The 18,914-nt window shown below is 40.0% G+C and overlaps 1 protein-coding gene across 2 annotated transcripts in view; it reads left to right on the forward strand.

Annotated features, from left to right (window-relative positions):
* The window catches only part of cwc22 (CWC22 spliceosome associated protein homolog), a 122,661-nt gene extending 104,611 nt beyond the window's left edge, over window positions 1-18,050 (forward strand). For both annotated transcript variants that reach the window (XM_038789268.1, XM_038789269.1), the window contains 6 exons: window positions 4,986-5,063; window positions 5,348-5,500; window positions 10,050-10,177; window positions 12,692-12,793; window positions 12,882-13,114; window positions 17,080-18,050. In XM_038789268.1, coding sequence (XP_038645196.1) covers window positions 4,986-5,063; window positions 5,348-5,500; window positions 10,050-10,177; window positions 12,692-12,793; window positions 12,882-13,114; window positions 17,080-17,678 — 1,293 coding nt within the window. In that variant the 3' untranslated portion in view covers window positions 17,679-18,050. The remainder of the gene's footprint in view (window positions 1-4,985; window positions 5,064-5,347; window positions 5,501-10,049; window positions 10,178-12,691; window positions 12,794-12,881; window positions 13,115-17,079) is intronic.
* Window positions 18,051-18,914: the final 864 nt, after the last annotated feature.

Consider the following 18,914-nt stretch of genomic DNA (forward strand, 5'->3'; position numbering starts at 1 on the left):
TCGGGTGAAGCATATGGAGTATAGTGCTACATCAGTCAAGAAGATGCATCATTGGATTGATCAATTCAGTCCATAAGAGGACCATTCAGGAGCCTGGTAACAAGAGGTGGGAGGAGCTGATTTTGAGCCTGTTAATGCGTGTTCTCAGACTTTTGCAATCTGACATTGTTCCCAATTGCCTTTTCACTGACACTTTAAAAAGAATGTGTTAATTTCAGGGACATCTCAATTTACAGGCATGACTGTTGTCCTATTCACATCATTTTCAACTTGATTATTAACCCTTTTAGCTCTAGGTAAGAAGGTTTTAGGTTCAAACCTCACTAGGACTTGAGTATCCATGGTGATTCAGTTCTTAAGTATAGTGTTTGATGCAGTATCTAGGGTGGCATCCTTTGGCTGAAATATTAAATCTTGACCTGGTACCCTGTTTTGGGGGTGAAGTTGCATGTTTAATGTCCCAAAGCACTATCTAAATATGAGGATAGAGAGTGACCAATAAATCCTTCCTTAACCAACAATTCCAAAGAACAAGCAAACCAGTTTGTCATATGGCTGTTTTTGGTATGTCGCTGATGCTACTTGTATGTTCAACCACACTGTGCTTCAAAGTGATTATGGTAGTATTTAATAGCTTATTCTCCACCAAGAGCGTCCCTTTTTTTATGCATTTATTTTTGAAGCCCCCATTCAACACAGTGCAGGTCCTAGGCTGTAATAAAAGTTATTGTGCGAAGTTTTGCAGTCTTTCACTTTATGTAGTGAATAGTTTATTTTCAGAAATTAACAATTTTTGAAGTTATCTTTGCACATTAGTATCACGGATGACATGGTCAGAAAGTATTTTGAACCACTAAATTGCAGCAAACTCTGAGCCAGAAGATGGCTTAGGTTTGCCCATGTGTGCTTTTGGACTTGTCATTCACCCAAGACATTGTTTTTTGGTGTGCAATTGCTGTTTTCTGTGGCAGCCTAACAGTGGTCAACTATGGCTGTGATTTTTAAAAAAGGGCAGTCCTTGCAGAATTGCACATACTTTAATTTTTGTTATAACACTACCTGTTTCGGGGCCAAATGGTCTACCCTTGCTCCTGTTTTCTATGGTTCCTCTATGTATGCCTTCACATTTTGTGTACTGTTATCGTAATGCTTTTGTGACAGACATGCTGAATGAATTCACCTGATGAAGGAGCTGTGCTCTGAAAGCTAGTGATTTGAAACAAACCTGTTGGACGTTAACCTGGTGTTGTAAGATTTCTTACAGTATAAAATACAACTTTGAGGGAGAAAAGTATTGAAACCTAACTTTGTACAGTGCATGTTTCATAAAAGTATTATTGAACTACAGTAAAGCTTTCAAACTTGTAGTAAATTTAGGTAACAACAAATGTTGTGGACCACAAAATAAAACATCTAGTTGTAAAAGTTTTTAAAACAATACAAAAATTCTTCATCAGAAAGTATGTTCAAACTATATTTTTCAAATGTCGTGAAATCCATTTGAAGAAATTTCTGGTTAGCTAATACAAAATAGAAAAAAAGAAAGTGTATCTGGTTTGTGCATTTTTTTTCTGCATATAAGTATTTGTAACACTAATTAAGATCACATGCAAACAAATTGTTACCCCCAAATAGAGATAAGGCATTCAGGGATCAGTAAATGTAGTTTTCTGTGAGCAGTATCAAGAGAAGAAACATTCTCCACAAATCAATATTTTTTGCTCTGGGAATGAGCTACCAGCAACACCTATTAACTGACTTCTTCAACTGATAACCCTACCTCAATGGAGTTCATAGTGTCCTGGTCACTTAGAATGAATTCACAGTCAGTTGTACACTTACTGCAACATTTTATAACTAAACAGAATTTGCTGCTTTTCACAAAGTTTCTGGTACAAAACTGAACTTTTAATCTGGAACATGTATAGTATTGTTGAACTAGAAAATATAAGATTAGACTGGATAATACCATGTTCAATGTGTATAATAATAATCGGTAATATTGTCACAAGTAGGCTTCAATGAAGTTACTGTGAAAATCCCCAGTCGCCCATTCCGGCGCCTGTTCGGGGAGGCCGGTACGGGAATTGAACCCACGCTGCTGGCATTGTTCTGTATTGCAAGCCAGCTATTTAGTACACTGTGCTAAACCAGCCCCAGTGTAAAGCAAAACACCAGTATAAAGCAAAAAATGAATTATTGCCTACAAATGTTTATTTTATGGGATGATTATGACTTAAGAAAGCAAAACAACTTTATAAACTTTGTTTTCACTATAAAGTCTGTATTTCAATGTGTGTTTCAGTTTGTGGGATGAATGTTTGGAATGCTTTGGGTGAAATCTTGAAAAGATGTACAGATAATTATAGGTTTACAAAATGTTCAATGACCTAATTAGTTTATGTAAAGCTGAGGAATAAGGTATTGTTTGTTACATTATTAGGATAATAGGAACACAACAGTGAGAGCAGTATGCGACTTGGAATTTGAAAATTATTCAGCACGTGAATTGTATTTGTGAAAAGGGGTAGGGATTTATGAGTTCATACTTGCTACTTTCCGATCATGGAAGTGCTTTATTATATTTGGTTTTACTTATGTGCTATGTAATCTATTTTGTCATGTTTGAAATAATTAAATACTTTATATGACATAATTCAACATAAACTAGAATTTAATCAAAGCTATTGTCGAAGATAACAGACTTGAGATTGGGAACCAAATGTCCTGTCCTGGAGCATTTTTAATTAGGAGGATTCTACTTAAATCTAGTTCTTTATATGTAAAGTCTAGCACACTTCAAATCCACAAACCCTGACCACTGATGTCTTTATTTTTGAATAATATTTTTGTTATTTACAATATAATCTATGCAAACATTTCTATGGTATTTTAAATGTTAGACCTGTCAGCAGGCACTTGTAATAATTTCCTGTCATGACAGTAATTGTCCAGTGGAGCCTTCAACCCATGTAACCAGCAATGAACCAGTACTATCCATACCTGAAAACCTCTGAAGTTTGAAAACATCAGCTGTAGCTTAAAAGAAAGTGTAAATTTGAACCTGCAAAAAAAGTGCCTCAAAGGTTTTTGTGCCATTCTATAGCCCCTTTCAAATGTTAATGCCACCCCTTGACCCCAAATGACTTCCTGGCCTACCTGTTTCGATTTGGTATTTGGTTTAGCTTTGTGTTGTCCTGTGGCACAGCTGAAGGCTTCATGTCCATCTTCTAGCCCACTACTGTAACCTACTTCGTGATCACTATTCCAGCTTTCTCAAGTCTCGACTTTTTTCCAGGCAACTTAAATATAATCTTTCTAAGACTTAAAAAAATGAGCGTCTTTGCAATTTATAATTTGAGTCCTTTTTCAAAATAAGAGTCGAGTTTGAAGTACGTAACAAAGCCTCTGTCTTGATGATTAGAAACATTCTAATTAACTTCTATAAGGACTGGTTAGAGGAGAGACAAATTGACATTGAGATGCACATACAGGTGGTGGTGCATTGGTATTGTAACTGGTCTAATAATCCAGAGACTCAGGGTAGTGCTCTGATAATGTCCATGAAACCATTGTCAATTGTTGTAAAAATCCATGTTCACTAATGTCCTTTAGAGAGGAAAATCTGTAATCCTTACCTCTTCTAGCCAACGTGTGATCCACAGCAATGTGATTGACTCTTAAATTTCCCTGTGAAATGGCCTAACCCAGCTCAAGGGTAATTCGGGTTGGGAAATAAATGCCTGCCCAGTCACCGATGCCCACATCTAATTGATTAAAAAATACTATAGCCACAGGGAACCATCCGTAATGTGGCCTGAGTCAAAATATCAGCGTGACTCTGAAAAGTAAATATTGGATATTGATTTCATCATGGTGAGAATCACGTGCAAGGCTGGTGGCTGGTGGCTGTCCTCATAACATCCGCTTTGCAGATAAGATGACCTGTAGAGTGAAATTTCTTGGGAGCTTCGACTAATTCACAACCCTTCCTGAGCCACAAAAAGTCCAGGCTGGGAAAGTGAAGACCAGTGGGATCTAATTGTGTTCCTCAACTGATAACAGCTCTCTAAGCTACACATTGGAGTTTAAATTTGGATTTTCCAGATTGTGTGCCTTAAACCCTGTGAAATAATACTTTTATGCACAAGGCCATCAAAGGACTAATTTTGACCTGACGTAATGGTGTTGAGCACCGAGTGCAAATAGTAAACAACAAATAAGACTATTATCTTCTATTCCATCCCACATTGGCATTGACTTTGCTGTGTAAATTGATTGCCTTTCTTGACTATTTTTCGGTGTACTGAGCTGCCGTTTAATTTGGCGAGGTTTTTGAAAGAGGTGATAAAGCACTGTATAAATGAGATACAGCTGGTTCCTGTGTGAATCTTGAATGAATGTTGACTATTCAACTGTGAATGCTGGAAATCTGACACAACCAGCAGTGGTGAAAATGGACAAGAACTCTCATCAGTATCTGAAAGAGAATATATTGGTTAATATTTTGGGCAGATTAGTGAGACTTTCAGCAAAGCAGATACTAACTATTTTAATGAAGTAAACCAGCATGTTAGTTTGTGAAGAGATTTGAAAATGGCAAGTGGTGAAATACACTGGATACCGATCACATTTTGAACCGATTTGATAATTGAATAACAACGGCGAGTAAAATGGGAGTGAAATAATAACTAATTTGCATAACTTAAGCATAAAATGCAAAGAAAATATTTTCAGTGTTTATGGAATTCATCTGCATTGTAACTCACCTGACCTACCACTTAACGCCGCATAAATGTGACTGAAATTAAACTCCGCAATGGTAAATTAAGCTTGTGTCTCATCACTCTGCCCATGGATAGCCATCTTGTACAGTGTTTGACCATTTCCTTGCCTCTTTCTCTACTTGCTTTGCATGACGATCATCAGATTAATTCCATTTGTTTAAAAACAAGAGTTAAACCTAATTTTGTTTCACATTACAGAAAGAATTATGCAATATGATTCTGGATTGTTGTGCACAACAAAGAACATACGAGAAATTTTTTGGTCTCTTGGCTGGGGTAAGACATTCATTATAACCCTCTTTATTGTCACTTGTAGTTTGAACTGAATGTCTAACGATTGAAGCTGAATAGGGAATACTGCTAAAGTCAGAAAGGATTAATTCAGGATTTCTAATTGCAATTATTCTCTTAACAATGTGATATCTTTCAACTTTTCAGACTTGGACATTAATGATTTTAAATACACATCCTTCACTGTAAACTTTGGTATACGGTTTTGGTTTTGTTGAATGGCAGATTGCATATTTCATGTTCCTCTTTGCATTTCAATATATTTGCAGCGCTTTTGTATGTTGAAGAAGGACTACATGGAGTCTTTCGAAGGAATCTTCAAGGAACAATATGAAACTATACATCGCTTAGAAACAAACAAACTACGCAATGTGGCAAAGATGTTTGCACATCTCTTGTACACAGACTCCATTCCATGGAGTGTAAGTAATAGTAAGCCAATGGCAACTCAGCATTTATTTCTGTTTTAGGAGCTTGGTATTTCCTTTATTTATTATGTTGTCTAAAATTGTAAATATTTTAACCCAATTAATACATTGGGTTGAACAAGACCTAAAAACGTGCACATATATCACAACATTTGAAGTTGTCGAACTAAAATTAATATTGCGGGGGTGAGGAGGAGAGGAATGCCTGGTTGGGTTAGCGTGTGATATGTGTTTCTCAATTATAACTCTTATATTTAAAGTAAAAATTATTGGACCAGGTTTATGTTATAACTTGTACATAATTTATAACTGCCAAGATTCAACTGCATTATTTTTTATTAAGAAAAACTTTTCGATAGAACAGTGTAGAGACCATATTACACAACTAGTATGATTACAATTCGAGACTCAACCGCCCCCTGCTGCTCACAAAGAAAAACAACCAAGACAAAACCCAATGCAAATCCCTAATATTCCCCCCCCCCCCCCCCCCAAAACATCTGACGGTGACCAGCTCCCTGAAATAGGAAATAAAAGGTTGCCACCTCAAAGAAAACCCTTCTGCCGAGCCCCTCATGATATATTTGATCTTTTCTAAGTGCAGGAATTCCATTAGGTCACTTAACCATGACTAAGCTATGGATGGAACCAGAGTCCTCCGTCCAAACCCTTTGGGCCATCAGCGAGACAGGCGTGGGCATTCGCCTTTGCCCCCGTCAGCAGTTCTGGCGAGCCCAAGACCCCAAAGAAAAGGGCAAGGCTCCATCTCAATCCCAAGGATTCCTGACGTGGTGCTAAAGAAGGAGACCCAAAAGCTCACGTTTAGGATAAGACCAGAACATATGCATATGATTCGCTGGACCTTGTGAACAATGCTTCCACCTATCCTGTACCCCCAGAAAAAAAAACACTCATCCGTGCCCTGGTCAGATGTACTCTCTGCACCACCTTGAACTGAATCAAGCTGAGCCAAGCGCATGAGGAGTATTTTTTTAACGTCATTCAATGAAAAAAAAATGAAATGAAAAATGCAAATGAAGTTGCTGTGCAAAGCCCTGAGTCGCCACATTGTGGCACCTGTTCAGGGAGGCTGGTAGGGCAATGGAGCTTGCTCCACCAACACAAGCCGACTATAAATGTCCAATATCTTCCATCCCTGCTCAACCCTTGAAAGAATCCCATCCATCAATACGGGCGAGGGTGCCATGCGGAAGGAAGGAATCTCCTTATGCAAAATGTTACGGACTTGATAATGCCGAAACAGAATAGTTCTTGGAAGCGGGAACTAATTGTTGGGAGCAGGAACTTGCCCAAACCGCTCCAACCCCTCCCCCCATGCCCAAAATGATGAGTCTCAAGGCCACTGGAACACAACGATGATTCCCACAGAATGGAGCCAACAACGATATGGCACCCAGATTGAAATGCTGCCTAAACTTTCTCTATATTCTCAGTGTGGCCACAACAACCAGACTTTAAGTCCATTTTGCTAGGGAAAACAGAAGAGGAGCCGTAACCAAGGCCCTCAAACTAGTACCTCTACAAGCACTCCTCTCCCCAGTTGCTTTGCCTCTGCAAAAACACCCTACGAATCCTTGGGCTCTTAGCCCTCCAAATCAAAGAAGATATAATTTTATTGACTTTCACAAAGAAATATTTGAGAACGAAAACTGGAAGGTACAAACAAAAATAGAAATCTAGGGAGAATAATCATCTTTACCGATGGGACCTTGGCCACCAGGGACAGAGGGAGGTGATCCCACTTCTTCAACTCCAAGTTAACCCCATTTGCTAGACCCGCAAAATTTTGTTTATGGAGCGAGGCCTAATCATGGACCACCTCTATTCCCAGATAACAGGAGCTGGACCTGACTAGGCAAAAAAGTAATCACCCCAGATCCGCTCCCCTCCCTGGGAAGTTCAGTTTATATCCTGGAAAGGAGCTCAGACTCCTTAGAAGTTTAATCATCTCCTCTACACTAGAGAGAGAATCCATCATATACAACAAAAAATCATCCGTGTACAGAGACACCCTATGCACTCCATCCCCATTCCCCTCCACTTCATAGATAACCTTAATATGATGGCCAAAGGCTCAATTGTCGAGGCAAACAATCGCGGAGTCAACGGGCACTCATGCCCCTCTGCAGCTGGAAATATATTGAGCTTGAGGCATTTGTTTGAATGCGTGCACTTGGGGCCTTGTTTAAGAGTTGGATCCAAGATATAAATCTAGGTCCAGACCAAGCCTTCCCAGAATCCACTCCACCCTGTCAAATGCCTTTTCAGCATCCAATGAAATAATTATCTCTGGCTCAGGGGTAGAAGAGGGGAACAGAGCAACATTAAGCAATTGCCAAATCTCTTACAAAATCCTATCGGGAATCCATCCGGGCCCGGCGCTTCACCCGACTGCATCAAGCCCATGCATTTCATGACCTCATCCAAGGTCAGTGGGGCCTCCAATTCCTCCCATCTGTCTCGTCCTATAACTGGGATAGGCAAACCATCCAAAAATGCCAACATACACAACCCATCCTAAGGGGGTTCCGACTTAGACGATAGAAAGCCTTGAAAGCCTCATTGACCTTGCCTGGGGAGAAGGTCAACATGCCAATCGAGTCCTTTACCCAAACTATTTCCTGAGAGGCCACCTGCTGCCTCAGCTGGTGCGCTAACAAACGACCGGCCTTCTCCCCATGTTCATAGAAAATCCCCCTCCATCGTTTCAGTTGGCATGCCAACCTGCCCGTCGAAGCAGCCAAAATTACAACTACGGCTTCTTTCCAATTGAAAATGAAAAATGAAAATCGCTTATTGTCACGAGTAGGCTTCAAATGAAGTTACTGTGAAAAGCCCCTAGTCGCCACATTCCGGCGCCTGTTCGGGGAGGCTGTTACGGGAATCGAACCATGCTGCTGGCCTGCTTGGTCTGCTTTCAAAGCCAGCGATTTAGCCCAGTGTGCTAAACAGCCCCTTGCCAACAACACCAGCGTTGGGGCAAGTGAGCATTGGTGATCCACCTCAAGGACGGCATCCACCAACCTCTGCCTCTTCACCCTTTCACTCTTCTCTATATGTGCCCTTTAAGAGATTATCTCCGCACTAATGACTGCCTTCAAAGCTTCTCACAACGTGGAAGGCGCAATCTCCTCATTCTTATTAAAATCAATGTGCTCCCCAATGGTGGAGGAAACCCTCTCTCAGAATCCCTTACCCGCCAACAGCGTCCTTTCTAACCTCCAAGGGGGGTGGGGGGCTGAACAGGGTCTAACCTCACCACCAAATCCACAAAATACAGAGAATGGTCCTAAATCATTATCGCCGCATATCCCGTCCCCACCACCCCTGGAAGCTGAGACCTCTCTCTCTCTCTCTCTCTCTCTCTCTCTCTCTCTCTCCTCTCTCTCTCTCTCTCTCTCTCTCTCTCTTTCCCCACCCCCGCTCTTCCCTCTCCATCTCTCCTTCCCCTCCCTCTCTGCCCCCCCTCTCCCTCTCTCTCCCCCTCTCTCCCCTCTCACGCGCTCTCTCTCTCTCTCTCGCACGCGCTCTCTCTCTCGCACGCGCTCTCGCTGGGGCTGTTTAGCACAGGGCTAAATCACTGGCTTTGGAAGCAGATCAAGGCAGCACGGTTCGATTCCTGTAACAGCCTCCCCGAACAGGCGCCGGAATGTGGTGACTAGGGGCTTTTCACAGTAACTTCATTTGAAGCCTACTTGTGACAGTAAGCGATTTTCATTCATTTCTTTAATCCTCAAATGGGTTTTCTGCAACGGCACCACACCAGCCTTAACGCCTACGGTGTGCAAACATCCTACATCTTTTTACCAGGTCATTAAATTCCCTCCTATTCCACCTGACCGGCCAAATAGGGTGTTATCTGCTCTCTTTTCTCTCCCCCCCCTCCCCCCCAAACCCCTCTCTGTCAGAGTTAAACTTGTCCTGCTCTCTGATTTTTTTTTTTGTATTTAATTTAAATCCATGCCCCCTGAATTCTATACACCCTCAATAACTGGGAACTCTAGGTTTCTGTATGCGCTATCCCATAACAAAATAATTATAAAGCACATTTTTTCTGTCCTAACCTCCTATCTCAATGACCTCACTACTGAGCATCCTTCATATTTCTATTTTTTCATGCCAAGCACAGGCCTAGCCAATCGACAATGTACTCTCTTGATCGTCTCTATATTCTTTCTACAGTGTGGAGTTCAAATCTGTGCACCTTATTCTAACTGTAACCTCAAGAACTGATGTAAATTCAACATTCGTTTGTATATTCTGAACTTGCCTTTGGCAATCACATTGGAAATCCATTGGTTTATTAATGGCATTATCCCTGTCTGGGGAAGGTGGGCTTGATGGGAAGAATGGCCTTTTCTTGCTCCTCGGTTTTCGCGTTAACTCAGCTGCTGACCAGTATCATTTAAAAATATTTTACACCTGTAAAAATTCATGATATTATTACTGGGGGAGACATTGTCAGAATTTTGTTTTAATTGGTTGATGTACGATTCAGTCCAGTTTCCCTGCCTTTCTGTAGGTTCTTGATTGTGTCCATTTAAGTGAAGAAACAACAACATCTTCCAGCAGAATATTTGTGAAGATCCTTTTTCAAGAGCTTTGTGAATATATGGGGCTTCCCAAACTAAATCAAAGGCTGCAGGACATGTAAGCGTTAAACTGTTTTGCATGATAGTTTATTTTTGTGACATTTAAGTACTTGGTGTAATGACCCCAACGATCAACTGACTCAGTGCTCGAATACCCATTTGTTTTAAACTATTTTCAGTTGAAGTATCAACTTGTAACATTTGATGTGTATCTGATGACAATGTGCCTGTTGCTTTCAGAAGCGGCCCATTTTGAAACAGAACTCTTAACCTTTTAAGAACAGTAATTGAATCTTCCTTATTGAAACAACAATTTACTATTCAAAATAAAGTAATAAAGCTTCAAAGGTTTAATTGCCATGCTTGTTTCAGTTGGTTGCAAAATAATGTGCTGGCTTACTTTAATTTGTCTCAGCAGATCTTGGGTGTCAAAATTGTGATCATTAGTATTTTTCATGTTGATGATTACTGGTGCAGCAGTTAAACTGAACTGTTCTACTAAGTGAATTGTCTGAATGAACCATTAGACTCGGGTCCCCTCCAGGAGTTAGGTTGGAATTGACTGAACTGAATTTACATATCACCTTTACAATTAACAAAAAGGAGACGTTACATTGCTTTTTTTAATAAATACTTTTATTCTCCTTTTTCACATTTTCATCAAAATTTAGAACAACAGGTAATCAATAATAACAACAAATACAATGGCACTCCCCCAGGCAACAATCCCCTTATCCTACACACCCTCAAATAGCTCCCAACATTTTGAATATACAACACCAATGAAAAAGAATCATCAATAGCTTATACATTGCAAACCCCCCCCCCCCCCCCCCCCCCATGTTTGATGTCATCCAATTCATGAAAATGCCTGATGAACCAGGTCCATGAGTTGTAGAACCATTCTATCCTCCCCCTCAACTCAAACTTTACTTTCTCGATCGTTAAAAACGGCAGCAAGTTGTCGCGTCGTGTCCCCGCCCCCCCCGCCCGCCACACCCAGGCACAGGGTAGAGAACCCAACCTCCACCCCAACAGAATCCGCCTTTGGGCAATCAGCGAGGCGAAGGCCAAGACATCTGCCTCCGCACCCGCTTCCAAACCCAGCTGATCTGACACCCCAAATATGGCTTCTAGGGGACCCGGTTTGAGTCTTGCGTGCACCAGCTTTGAGATTACCTCCCTTCTACCCCTCCAGTTTTGGGCAGGACCAAAACATATGAACATGATTAGTGGGCCCCCCCCCCCCCCCCCACACAGTTCACAAACATCCTCCACTCCCTCAAAAAGTCAGCTCATCCTCGCCCTTGTGAGGTGCGCCCTATACACCACCTTCAACTGTATCTCGCACACAAAGTTGACGCATTCACCCTCCGGAGCACCTCACACCATGACCCCCCTCAATATTCTCCCCCAACTCTTCCTCCCACTTCGCCTTAATCCTCTCAAGCGATACCTTCTCTTCCCCAAGAATCATCCCATAAATCGTCGTCACCACCCCCTTCTCCATTACCCCTGGCGTCAATTTCCCTTCCAACAGTGTGGGAGCCGGCGCCATCGGAAAGCTGTGTATCTCCTTCCTGGAAAAATTTCAGGCTTGTATATACCTAAACATCTCCCCTGCCCCAACCCATATTGCTCCTCCAACTTCGCAAACCGGCCTCCCAGAAACAAATACTTCAACTCACTTCTCCGAAAATTCCCATCCCACCTTCCTGGCTCGAATCTATGATTCCCTCGAATTTCCCTTGACCCCACCCACAACCTAAAGTGCTGCCGCATCTGCCTCCAGATCTTCAGCGTCGCCACTACCACCGGACTCCCTGAATATTTCCCCGGGTCCATGAGGAGCGGTGACGGCTACATTGCTATGTATTTTCTTGCAGTCTTGAAAGAGCAGGAAAATCTATGATAATGGCTCAAGTATTCATTTTGGTTAGCAAAACTATGAGAATAGATAAAAATGTAGCCTCTTACAAATGTTTGTATAGACTACCTTGAGTCTGGTCTCTTCGCTGCTAGACCAATCCGAAGATGGCACTGAGAAGTAACCATGTGGTCCTTAAATGGCAACTGCTCTGGAGTCCTCCAAGCCTGGGAGTCTACTCAAGTTAGGAATGTCAGCATCATGGTATTATCGGGTCACAGAACTTCAAAACATTGCCCAGGCTAAATTGAACGTGCTTATCTTGCTGCTTGTGGTTGAGCTGCTCTGCGACGACTCCTCCCCAAAAGATTTTGCATATGAAATGTCAGATGGGAATCTTGCACTCAAATGTAGGATTGTATTGAAACAAAATTACATCCAAAGCAGTATTTATGTAAAACTTCAAATTAAGCACTTGCCCATCTCATTTATATAATTAGCTTAATTAATTGACCAGGCAAAAAACAAGTAAGAAATTAATGAAATTTGATTGTTTGGTGCATGAATATTTATCACAAGTTATTTTGACTACTTTTAAAATTAAATATTTAATTTGAAAATCTGCAGTGAGACTCCAGCAAAACCATTGACATAATTTGAGGTTATGTTGTATTAAAGCTTTTTTTATGCATGTTTTTTTTGCAGGACATTGCAACCTTTCTTTGAAGGTCTCTTTCCCAGGGATAATCCACGCAACACACGATTTGCTATCAATTTCTTTACATCTATTGGTCTTGGAGGGCTAACGTATGTATAGTTCCAATCTTTATCTTCACAGTACTTAATTTATATTGAATTTAGTTTCGGTAATATTGATTGTATTTTTCCAATTTAGAGATGAATTGCGGGAACACTTGAAAAATGCACCAAAAATAATAATGACTCAGCGGCAGGATGTTGAATCATCAGATTCTTCTTCGTCATCCTCTTCCTCCTCTGATTCGGATTCAGATTCATCCACTGATTCAGGATCAGAAAGTAGCAGTAGCAGCAGTAGTGACAGTGATAGCAGTTCTGGATCATCTAGTGGCAGTGACTCCTCATCCTCCAGCAGCAGCAGTGGCTCAGGTATGTACTTTTACTGTAATTTTTGACCTAATACCCCACACGCACTTTATTGGAAGGATTCTGCCCCAATTACGCAACCTTTACTTTTCTCCAGCACTCCCACCAATTTGCTATTGAATTTATCAACATGACATGAACGGTGTCAAATTCCTGATTTTTACCTTACCTAGTGACAGCTTTTCTCTTTCTCGTCTCACTCTTTCTCATGTTTCTGGGCAAGTGCAACAATAATGGGAAACTCACAGTATTCTCTACAGGAAAAATTCATATTTATTTCGTGATCAAATACCAAGAGCATAAGAGCTAGGAGCAGGAGTAGGTAATTCAGCCTCTCCCGCCTGCTCTATCGTTCATGGTTGATTTCATCTCAGCCTCAACTCCACTATAACCCTTCTCGGCCTCAACTCCCTATAAACCTTCCACCCATTACATAGAAAATAGGAGCAGGAGAAGACCATTTGGCCCTTTCAGCCTGCTTCACCATTCATTATGATCATCCAATTAATAGCCTAATCCCGCCTTCCCCCTCCATATCCGTTGATCCTCTTCGCTCTAATTACTAATTAAAAATATGTTTGTCTCATCCCTAAATTTCCTCAATACTTTAGTAATATTGTAAGTAACTAATTTGGATAACTCGGTTTCTGTGGAAATCATGATTTTCCAATTAATTCTTAAATTGCGGTGTAACATACTTTGGAAATTACCAAATTCAATTGACATCCAGGCCTGAGGAAAGTTAGAGCTAAATTCTTATGGGAAGTATTTTCGAAAGACTGATGTGTTAAAGTGCAGTACGGTTAACATTTGTACTAACTGAACAATCATGAGAAAATGGCTGTGCAACATGTTTTTGTCTCGTAACATTTTTGCATTGCGCTTCAAAACCCTTCTAAATTACAGTGTGCACTTCCAGATTACATGAGATTAGATACTAAAATATTTCAATTTTCTCTACTAATGTTTTCCCTTTCCCTTGTCCATTTAGCTGACGGCGTTACTGTTTGCTGAGGCACAGTTCCATGGATAGCTGTAATGTTCTGTTAAGTTTCTAAAATGACCACCATTAACTTATGAAACGTGCTATCTTAATTTTCCTTGCTCTAAAGAAACAGAGTAATTTACTGCCTACGCCAGCTTTCTGGCTGAGATCAGTGAACTTGACGTAGTGTTTTCTTTTGTTGTGTTTTACTATTCCAGTGTGTTAACGCTTAAACCTCTGAATGGCTTTGGTTTTCTATTTTTTTTTATTTGTTGACACCATCGCTGATTGTATTTTCATTGATCGGATAATGGGCAAGTTTTTCATTTTGTGCAGTAGGTTAAGCACTGAAAGTCTCCCATGGAATCAGAATGTCAGTGTACAAATGACAAGGATATGAGTTGGTACTGCTTTTAGCCTTGAATTAACAACTTTTCCCTGTCATGCCTATAATGCTGAGAACAGTTGTTGAACAGGGTGGGTAACTTTGACACTTGTATCAAATAGTTCTGGATTTTTTCAGTTTAGGCAAAGCATTAAAACTTTAAATCATTGACAGGTTTTCATAAATGCTAGAGAAATTGTTAATGCATGGGTGCTGCAATGTTTGCAAATATAAGCATTCTCATCTGGTGTAGAATAACATTCAAGACATAATCAGACAAAAGTTCCAGCTATTAACTTTTTTCAAATGCACATAAATGAATGTAAAGTGAACTAATGTCAACATAAGTTGAGTGTTTTCAGTCATCTCAAGACTTTGTGATGGACAAATAGCTTGAACTTAAGTAAGCTATTAAAAACTGAAGAGCAAAGTGGGAGAAATTTGAGGGACAGATGGCTGTTATATGGACAGCTGCAGGTCTGTGGAGCGTTTGATGTGACCAGAACAGACAGATTCTTAACAACCAACTGATTTTTGTAATTTGTCAAGCTGAGCATGGATGTACTGCTGCACTATTATTTTTTTTGTGTGCTCAATCATATTGATTTTCAAATGTATCCTTGAATTGATGTTCCCAATTTTCAACTGAAATATTTAAACAAATATTGGAGAGTATAAAAACTTACTGTTAAAGACAGTTGAATTTACTATTAGCTATGTGACTGATATTTTTTATATGTATGGACAGGTAATAGTAAAAATTTAACTGAAAGGTAGAATGCAGCAAGTATTTAAATGCACCCCAAGAAGCACATTATTCTGATATGATTATAATACAAGAAAACAGATTGAAAACTCATCAAATACTGATAAACTTTGGAATTAAATCGGCACTGAGAATATGAAGGAAGTAATGTAGATTTGTATATGTGCACACAGAGATTATCTAATTGTTCTGAATAGCTGCAAGCAATCTGTCGAAACTGATGTCCATATCCATTATCTTAATAAATTTAAACTATTGGGAGAATACCATTTTGTAGAAGATGACTTTATTTTTTCTGGTTCCCCAAATGCACTTAATTAACATGCAAGTTATTGTTGCATCTAATCTGTGTTTTGTCGCAGCTTTTAAGTTCTACCGTGGGTAGCATGGTGGTTAGCATAAATGCTTCACAGCTCCAGGGTTCCAGGTTCGATTCCCGGCTGGGTCACTGTCTGTGTGGAGTCTGCTCGTCCTCCCCGTGTGTGCGTGGGTTTCCTCCGGGTGCTCCGGTTTCCTCCCACAGTCCAAAGATGTGCGGGTTAGGTGGATTGGCCATGCTAAATTGCCCGTAGTGTCCTAAAAAGTAAGGTTAAGGGGGGGGGGGGGTTGTTGGGTTACGGGTATAGGGTGGATACGTGGGTTTGAGTAGGGTGATCATTGCTCGGCACAACATCGAGGGCCGAAGGGCCTGTTCTGTGCTGTACTGTTCTATGTTCTATGTACGTGTTTAATCTGAAAGGCACTATCTGGTACTGCATCCTTTTTTTGAGTCATGTTCAACGGAATAATACTTTTGTCACTTTTCCCTGGCTGGTATTTTAAAATCTAGATTTACAGTTTTAATGGTCATTATTTTTTTAAAAATAAATTTCCAGTACCCAATTCATTTTTATAATTAAGAGGCAATTTAGCGTGGCCAAGCCACCTACCCTGCACATGTTGTGGGTTGTGGGGGCGAAACCCACGCAAACACGGAGAGAATGTGCAAACTCCACATGGACAGGACCCAGAGCCGGGATCGAACCTGGGACCTTGGCGCCGTGAGGTAGTTGCACTAACCACTGCGCCATCGTGCTACCCTTTAATAGTCATTATAATGATAGAATCATAGAATACATACAGTGCAGAAGGAGGCCATTCGGACCATCGTGTCTGAACCAACCCGCTGAAAGAGCACCCTGCCCAGGCCAACTCTGCCACCCGATCAACGTAACCCTGCAACTCCAATTAATCTTTGGACGCTAAGGAGCAATTTAGCATGGCCAATCCATCTAACCTGTTCATATTTGCACTGAGGGAGGAAACCAGAGCACCTGGATGAAACCCACGAAATGCAGACACGGAGAAAGTGCAAATTCCGCAGTCTGAGGCCAGAATTGAATCCAATCTTTGGTGCTGTGAGGCAACTGCTAACCATTGTTCTGTCTTGCTGCCCTAGTACTGGTTTTGTTATTTCTCCAGTTATGGGGTGATGAAATGGAAATGATGCTCGTGCATGTTGAATTGTGTTGTCCTTATTATTTATCTATTTTCTCCAATCTCATTGAAGTTGTGATTAAAATAATACACGTTAATTTAGGTTAAGTTGAAATCAAAAATCACAGACAGACATTTGGATATTGAAGACAACTAACAGGTCCTAGATATACAATTAATATAATTAAACTTTTGAGATTTGTGCAACTCTGAATGTCATATGAAATAAACCCTGTATACTGGCCTCCATATCTTTGAGCGTAAATAAGTATATCTCCATTTGTGAAAAGATAGCCAAACAAAATATTTATAACCAACACATTGATAGTGATTGACTCATTTTTCTTTCTTCATAGATGATATGAATTCAAAGCGCAAGAAGGACAAAGCACAGAACAAAAAGAAAGAACAAGAAAATTTGGACAGTAGTAAACAACCAAGTGAGAGGGAGCGATCTAGAAAAGAGCAAGAAGGCAGGTATCATGGCAGCAGTGAGGAGCAGGAAAACAAATTGGATAGAAATAGTGGCAGAACTTGCAGAGAATCCAGAGAGAGAAGAGATGAATCAGCTAGATATGACAGAGAAGAGATACATGAGCGTGATCGGAAACGTGATCGGGACAGGGATCGAGACCGAAATCGAGACTTCACAGATAAACGTGCTGAATGCAGAAAAGATGACACAAGAAACCATTCTCACTCTGAAAATGATAGAAACAGCTCCAGGAGCAAAGATGGCAATGATCACTACAGTCGAAGAAGAGAAAAATCGAAATCTAAAGAGAGAAACCGCAAAGAAATATCCTCCAGAAACAGTGAGGAGGACCGCCCAAAAAATGGTGTGGATAAGCGATCTGGAAAGCATGACCGTCAGGAGAGCAGATATTCCGAGCGTTGTAAGGATTACAGGAAGGATGAAGACAGGTGGAGAGAAAGTTCCCCAAGAAGACACTAAATAGCATTTATAGTGCTGTTATTTGGAAAAACAGTATTGCCAAAGCTCTTGGGGCAGTACCAACGCCACAGCTAAAGGAGAAGGAACCACGTCTTGCAAAGAACTGCTGATCTGTACGTAGTTTCCACTGGAACCTTACAAACTGCTATTTCCAGTTGTCATCTTTTGTAATTAATAAAAATCTGCATTTCAAACAAATTCTGAGGAAATAACTTCAAACGATGTTTCCTTTTGGACAAGTCTGAAAGATGTGCAGATTTATTTTGTGGACAGTGATATCTTTGATAATGCATTTATAGAGGATTTGACATTCTCTTGTTTCATGTAAATGTTTTGTTTGTCAATTCAAATAAAAATCGTGCAGATATGTCACTTCTTTGAAAGATTTTATCAAATACCAATACAGTTGCGTTTGTACCACATTTTGGTTTACTTTACCATCAGTGAGTCAGTTAAACAGCAATGTCCAACAAATAGATGCTTAACTTTGGCAGGTAGTTGCATTGTCTTTTTATTTTTAAAAAAGTATTGCAATAAAGTTAATTAAATATAATAGGAAGAATACATCACTTTAATTTGAGATATATAGAAAGAAATATTATATCTATATTAAAATTAGCTTGGTCTAATGTATAATAGAATTTCAAATTAATACTTTGAAGTGCCTTTTCTAAAGCATAGGCAATTAACATTGACTGGTGTAATATGGACAGGTTAGTTTGGTCAGTAAAAGCCGGTTTAATACATTAACACTGCACTACAGCTTAAGCTAAAGGCACTGATGACACTTCAAAACTGCAACTTTAAAATGTAAATCCTACTCATTCTATGATTTCATTGTAGAGTTTAATTTTACTTGTGAAAATTTAAAATTGCGGTATGTTCAGAACAGCACTGTGGAAAGCAAATTGTTCCCATTTATCTGTGATTTTTCTCAACCAAACACTGAAAGGCTATCTCTTGGTGTTGATATGTCATTCGTGGCCAAGACTTTAAGCCATAACATACGCTGGTTACTTTGAGGTAAAGGTGTGTACAATTGAAACAAACTCAGTATGTCGTTGAACTACTTTAAACTGAATCTTTAGATTAGCAATTGTGAAAGGTTGTATAAAGTCTGGTTGTTGTAATATTAAATGGGTTCATGACCAACCAATTAAGTATTTTATATATAGTTATCTTAAGCATGTGTGCTTGAAATCTCAAAAATATAATTTACTTGTACCTACTGCTGGA

This window comes from Scyliorhinus canicula, chromosome 2 (genome assembly GCF_902713615.1).
Source record: "Scyliorhinus canicula chromosome 2, sScyCan1.1, whole genome shotgun sequence".
NCBI classification, from domain to species: Eukaryota; Metazoa; Chordata; class Chondrichthyes; order Carcharhiniformes; family Scyliorhinidae; genus Scyliorhinus; species Scyliorhinus canicula.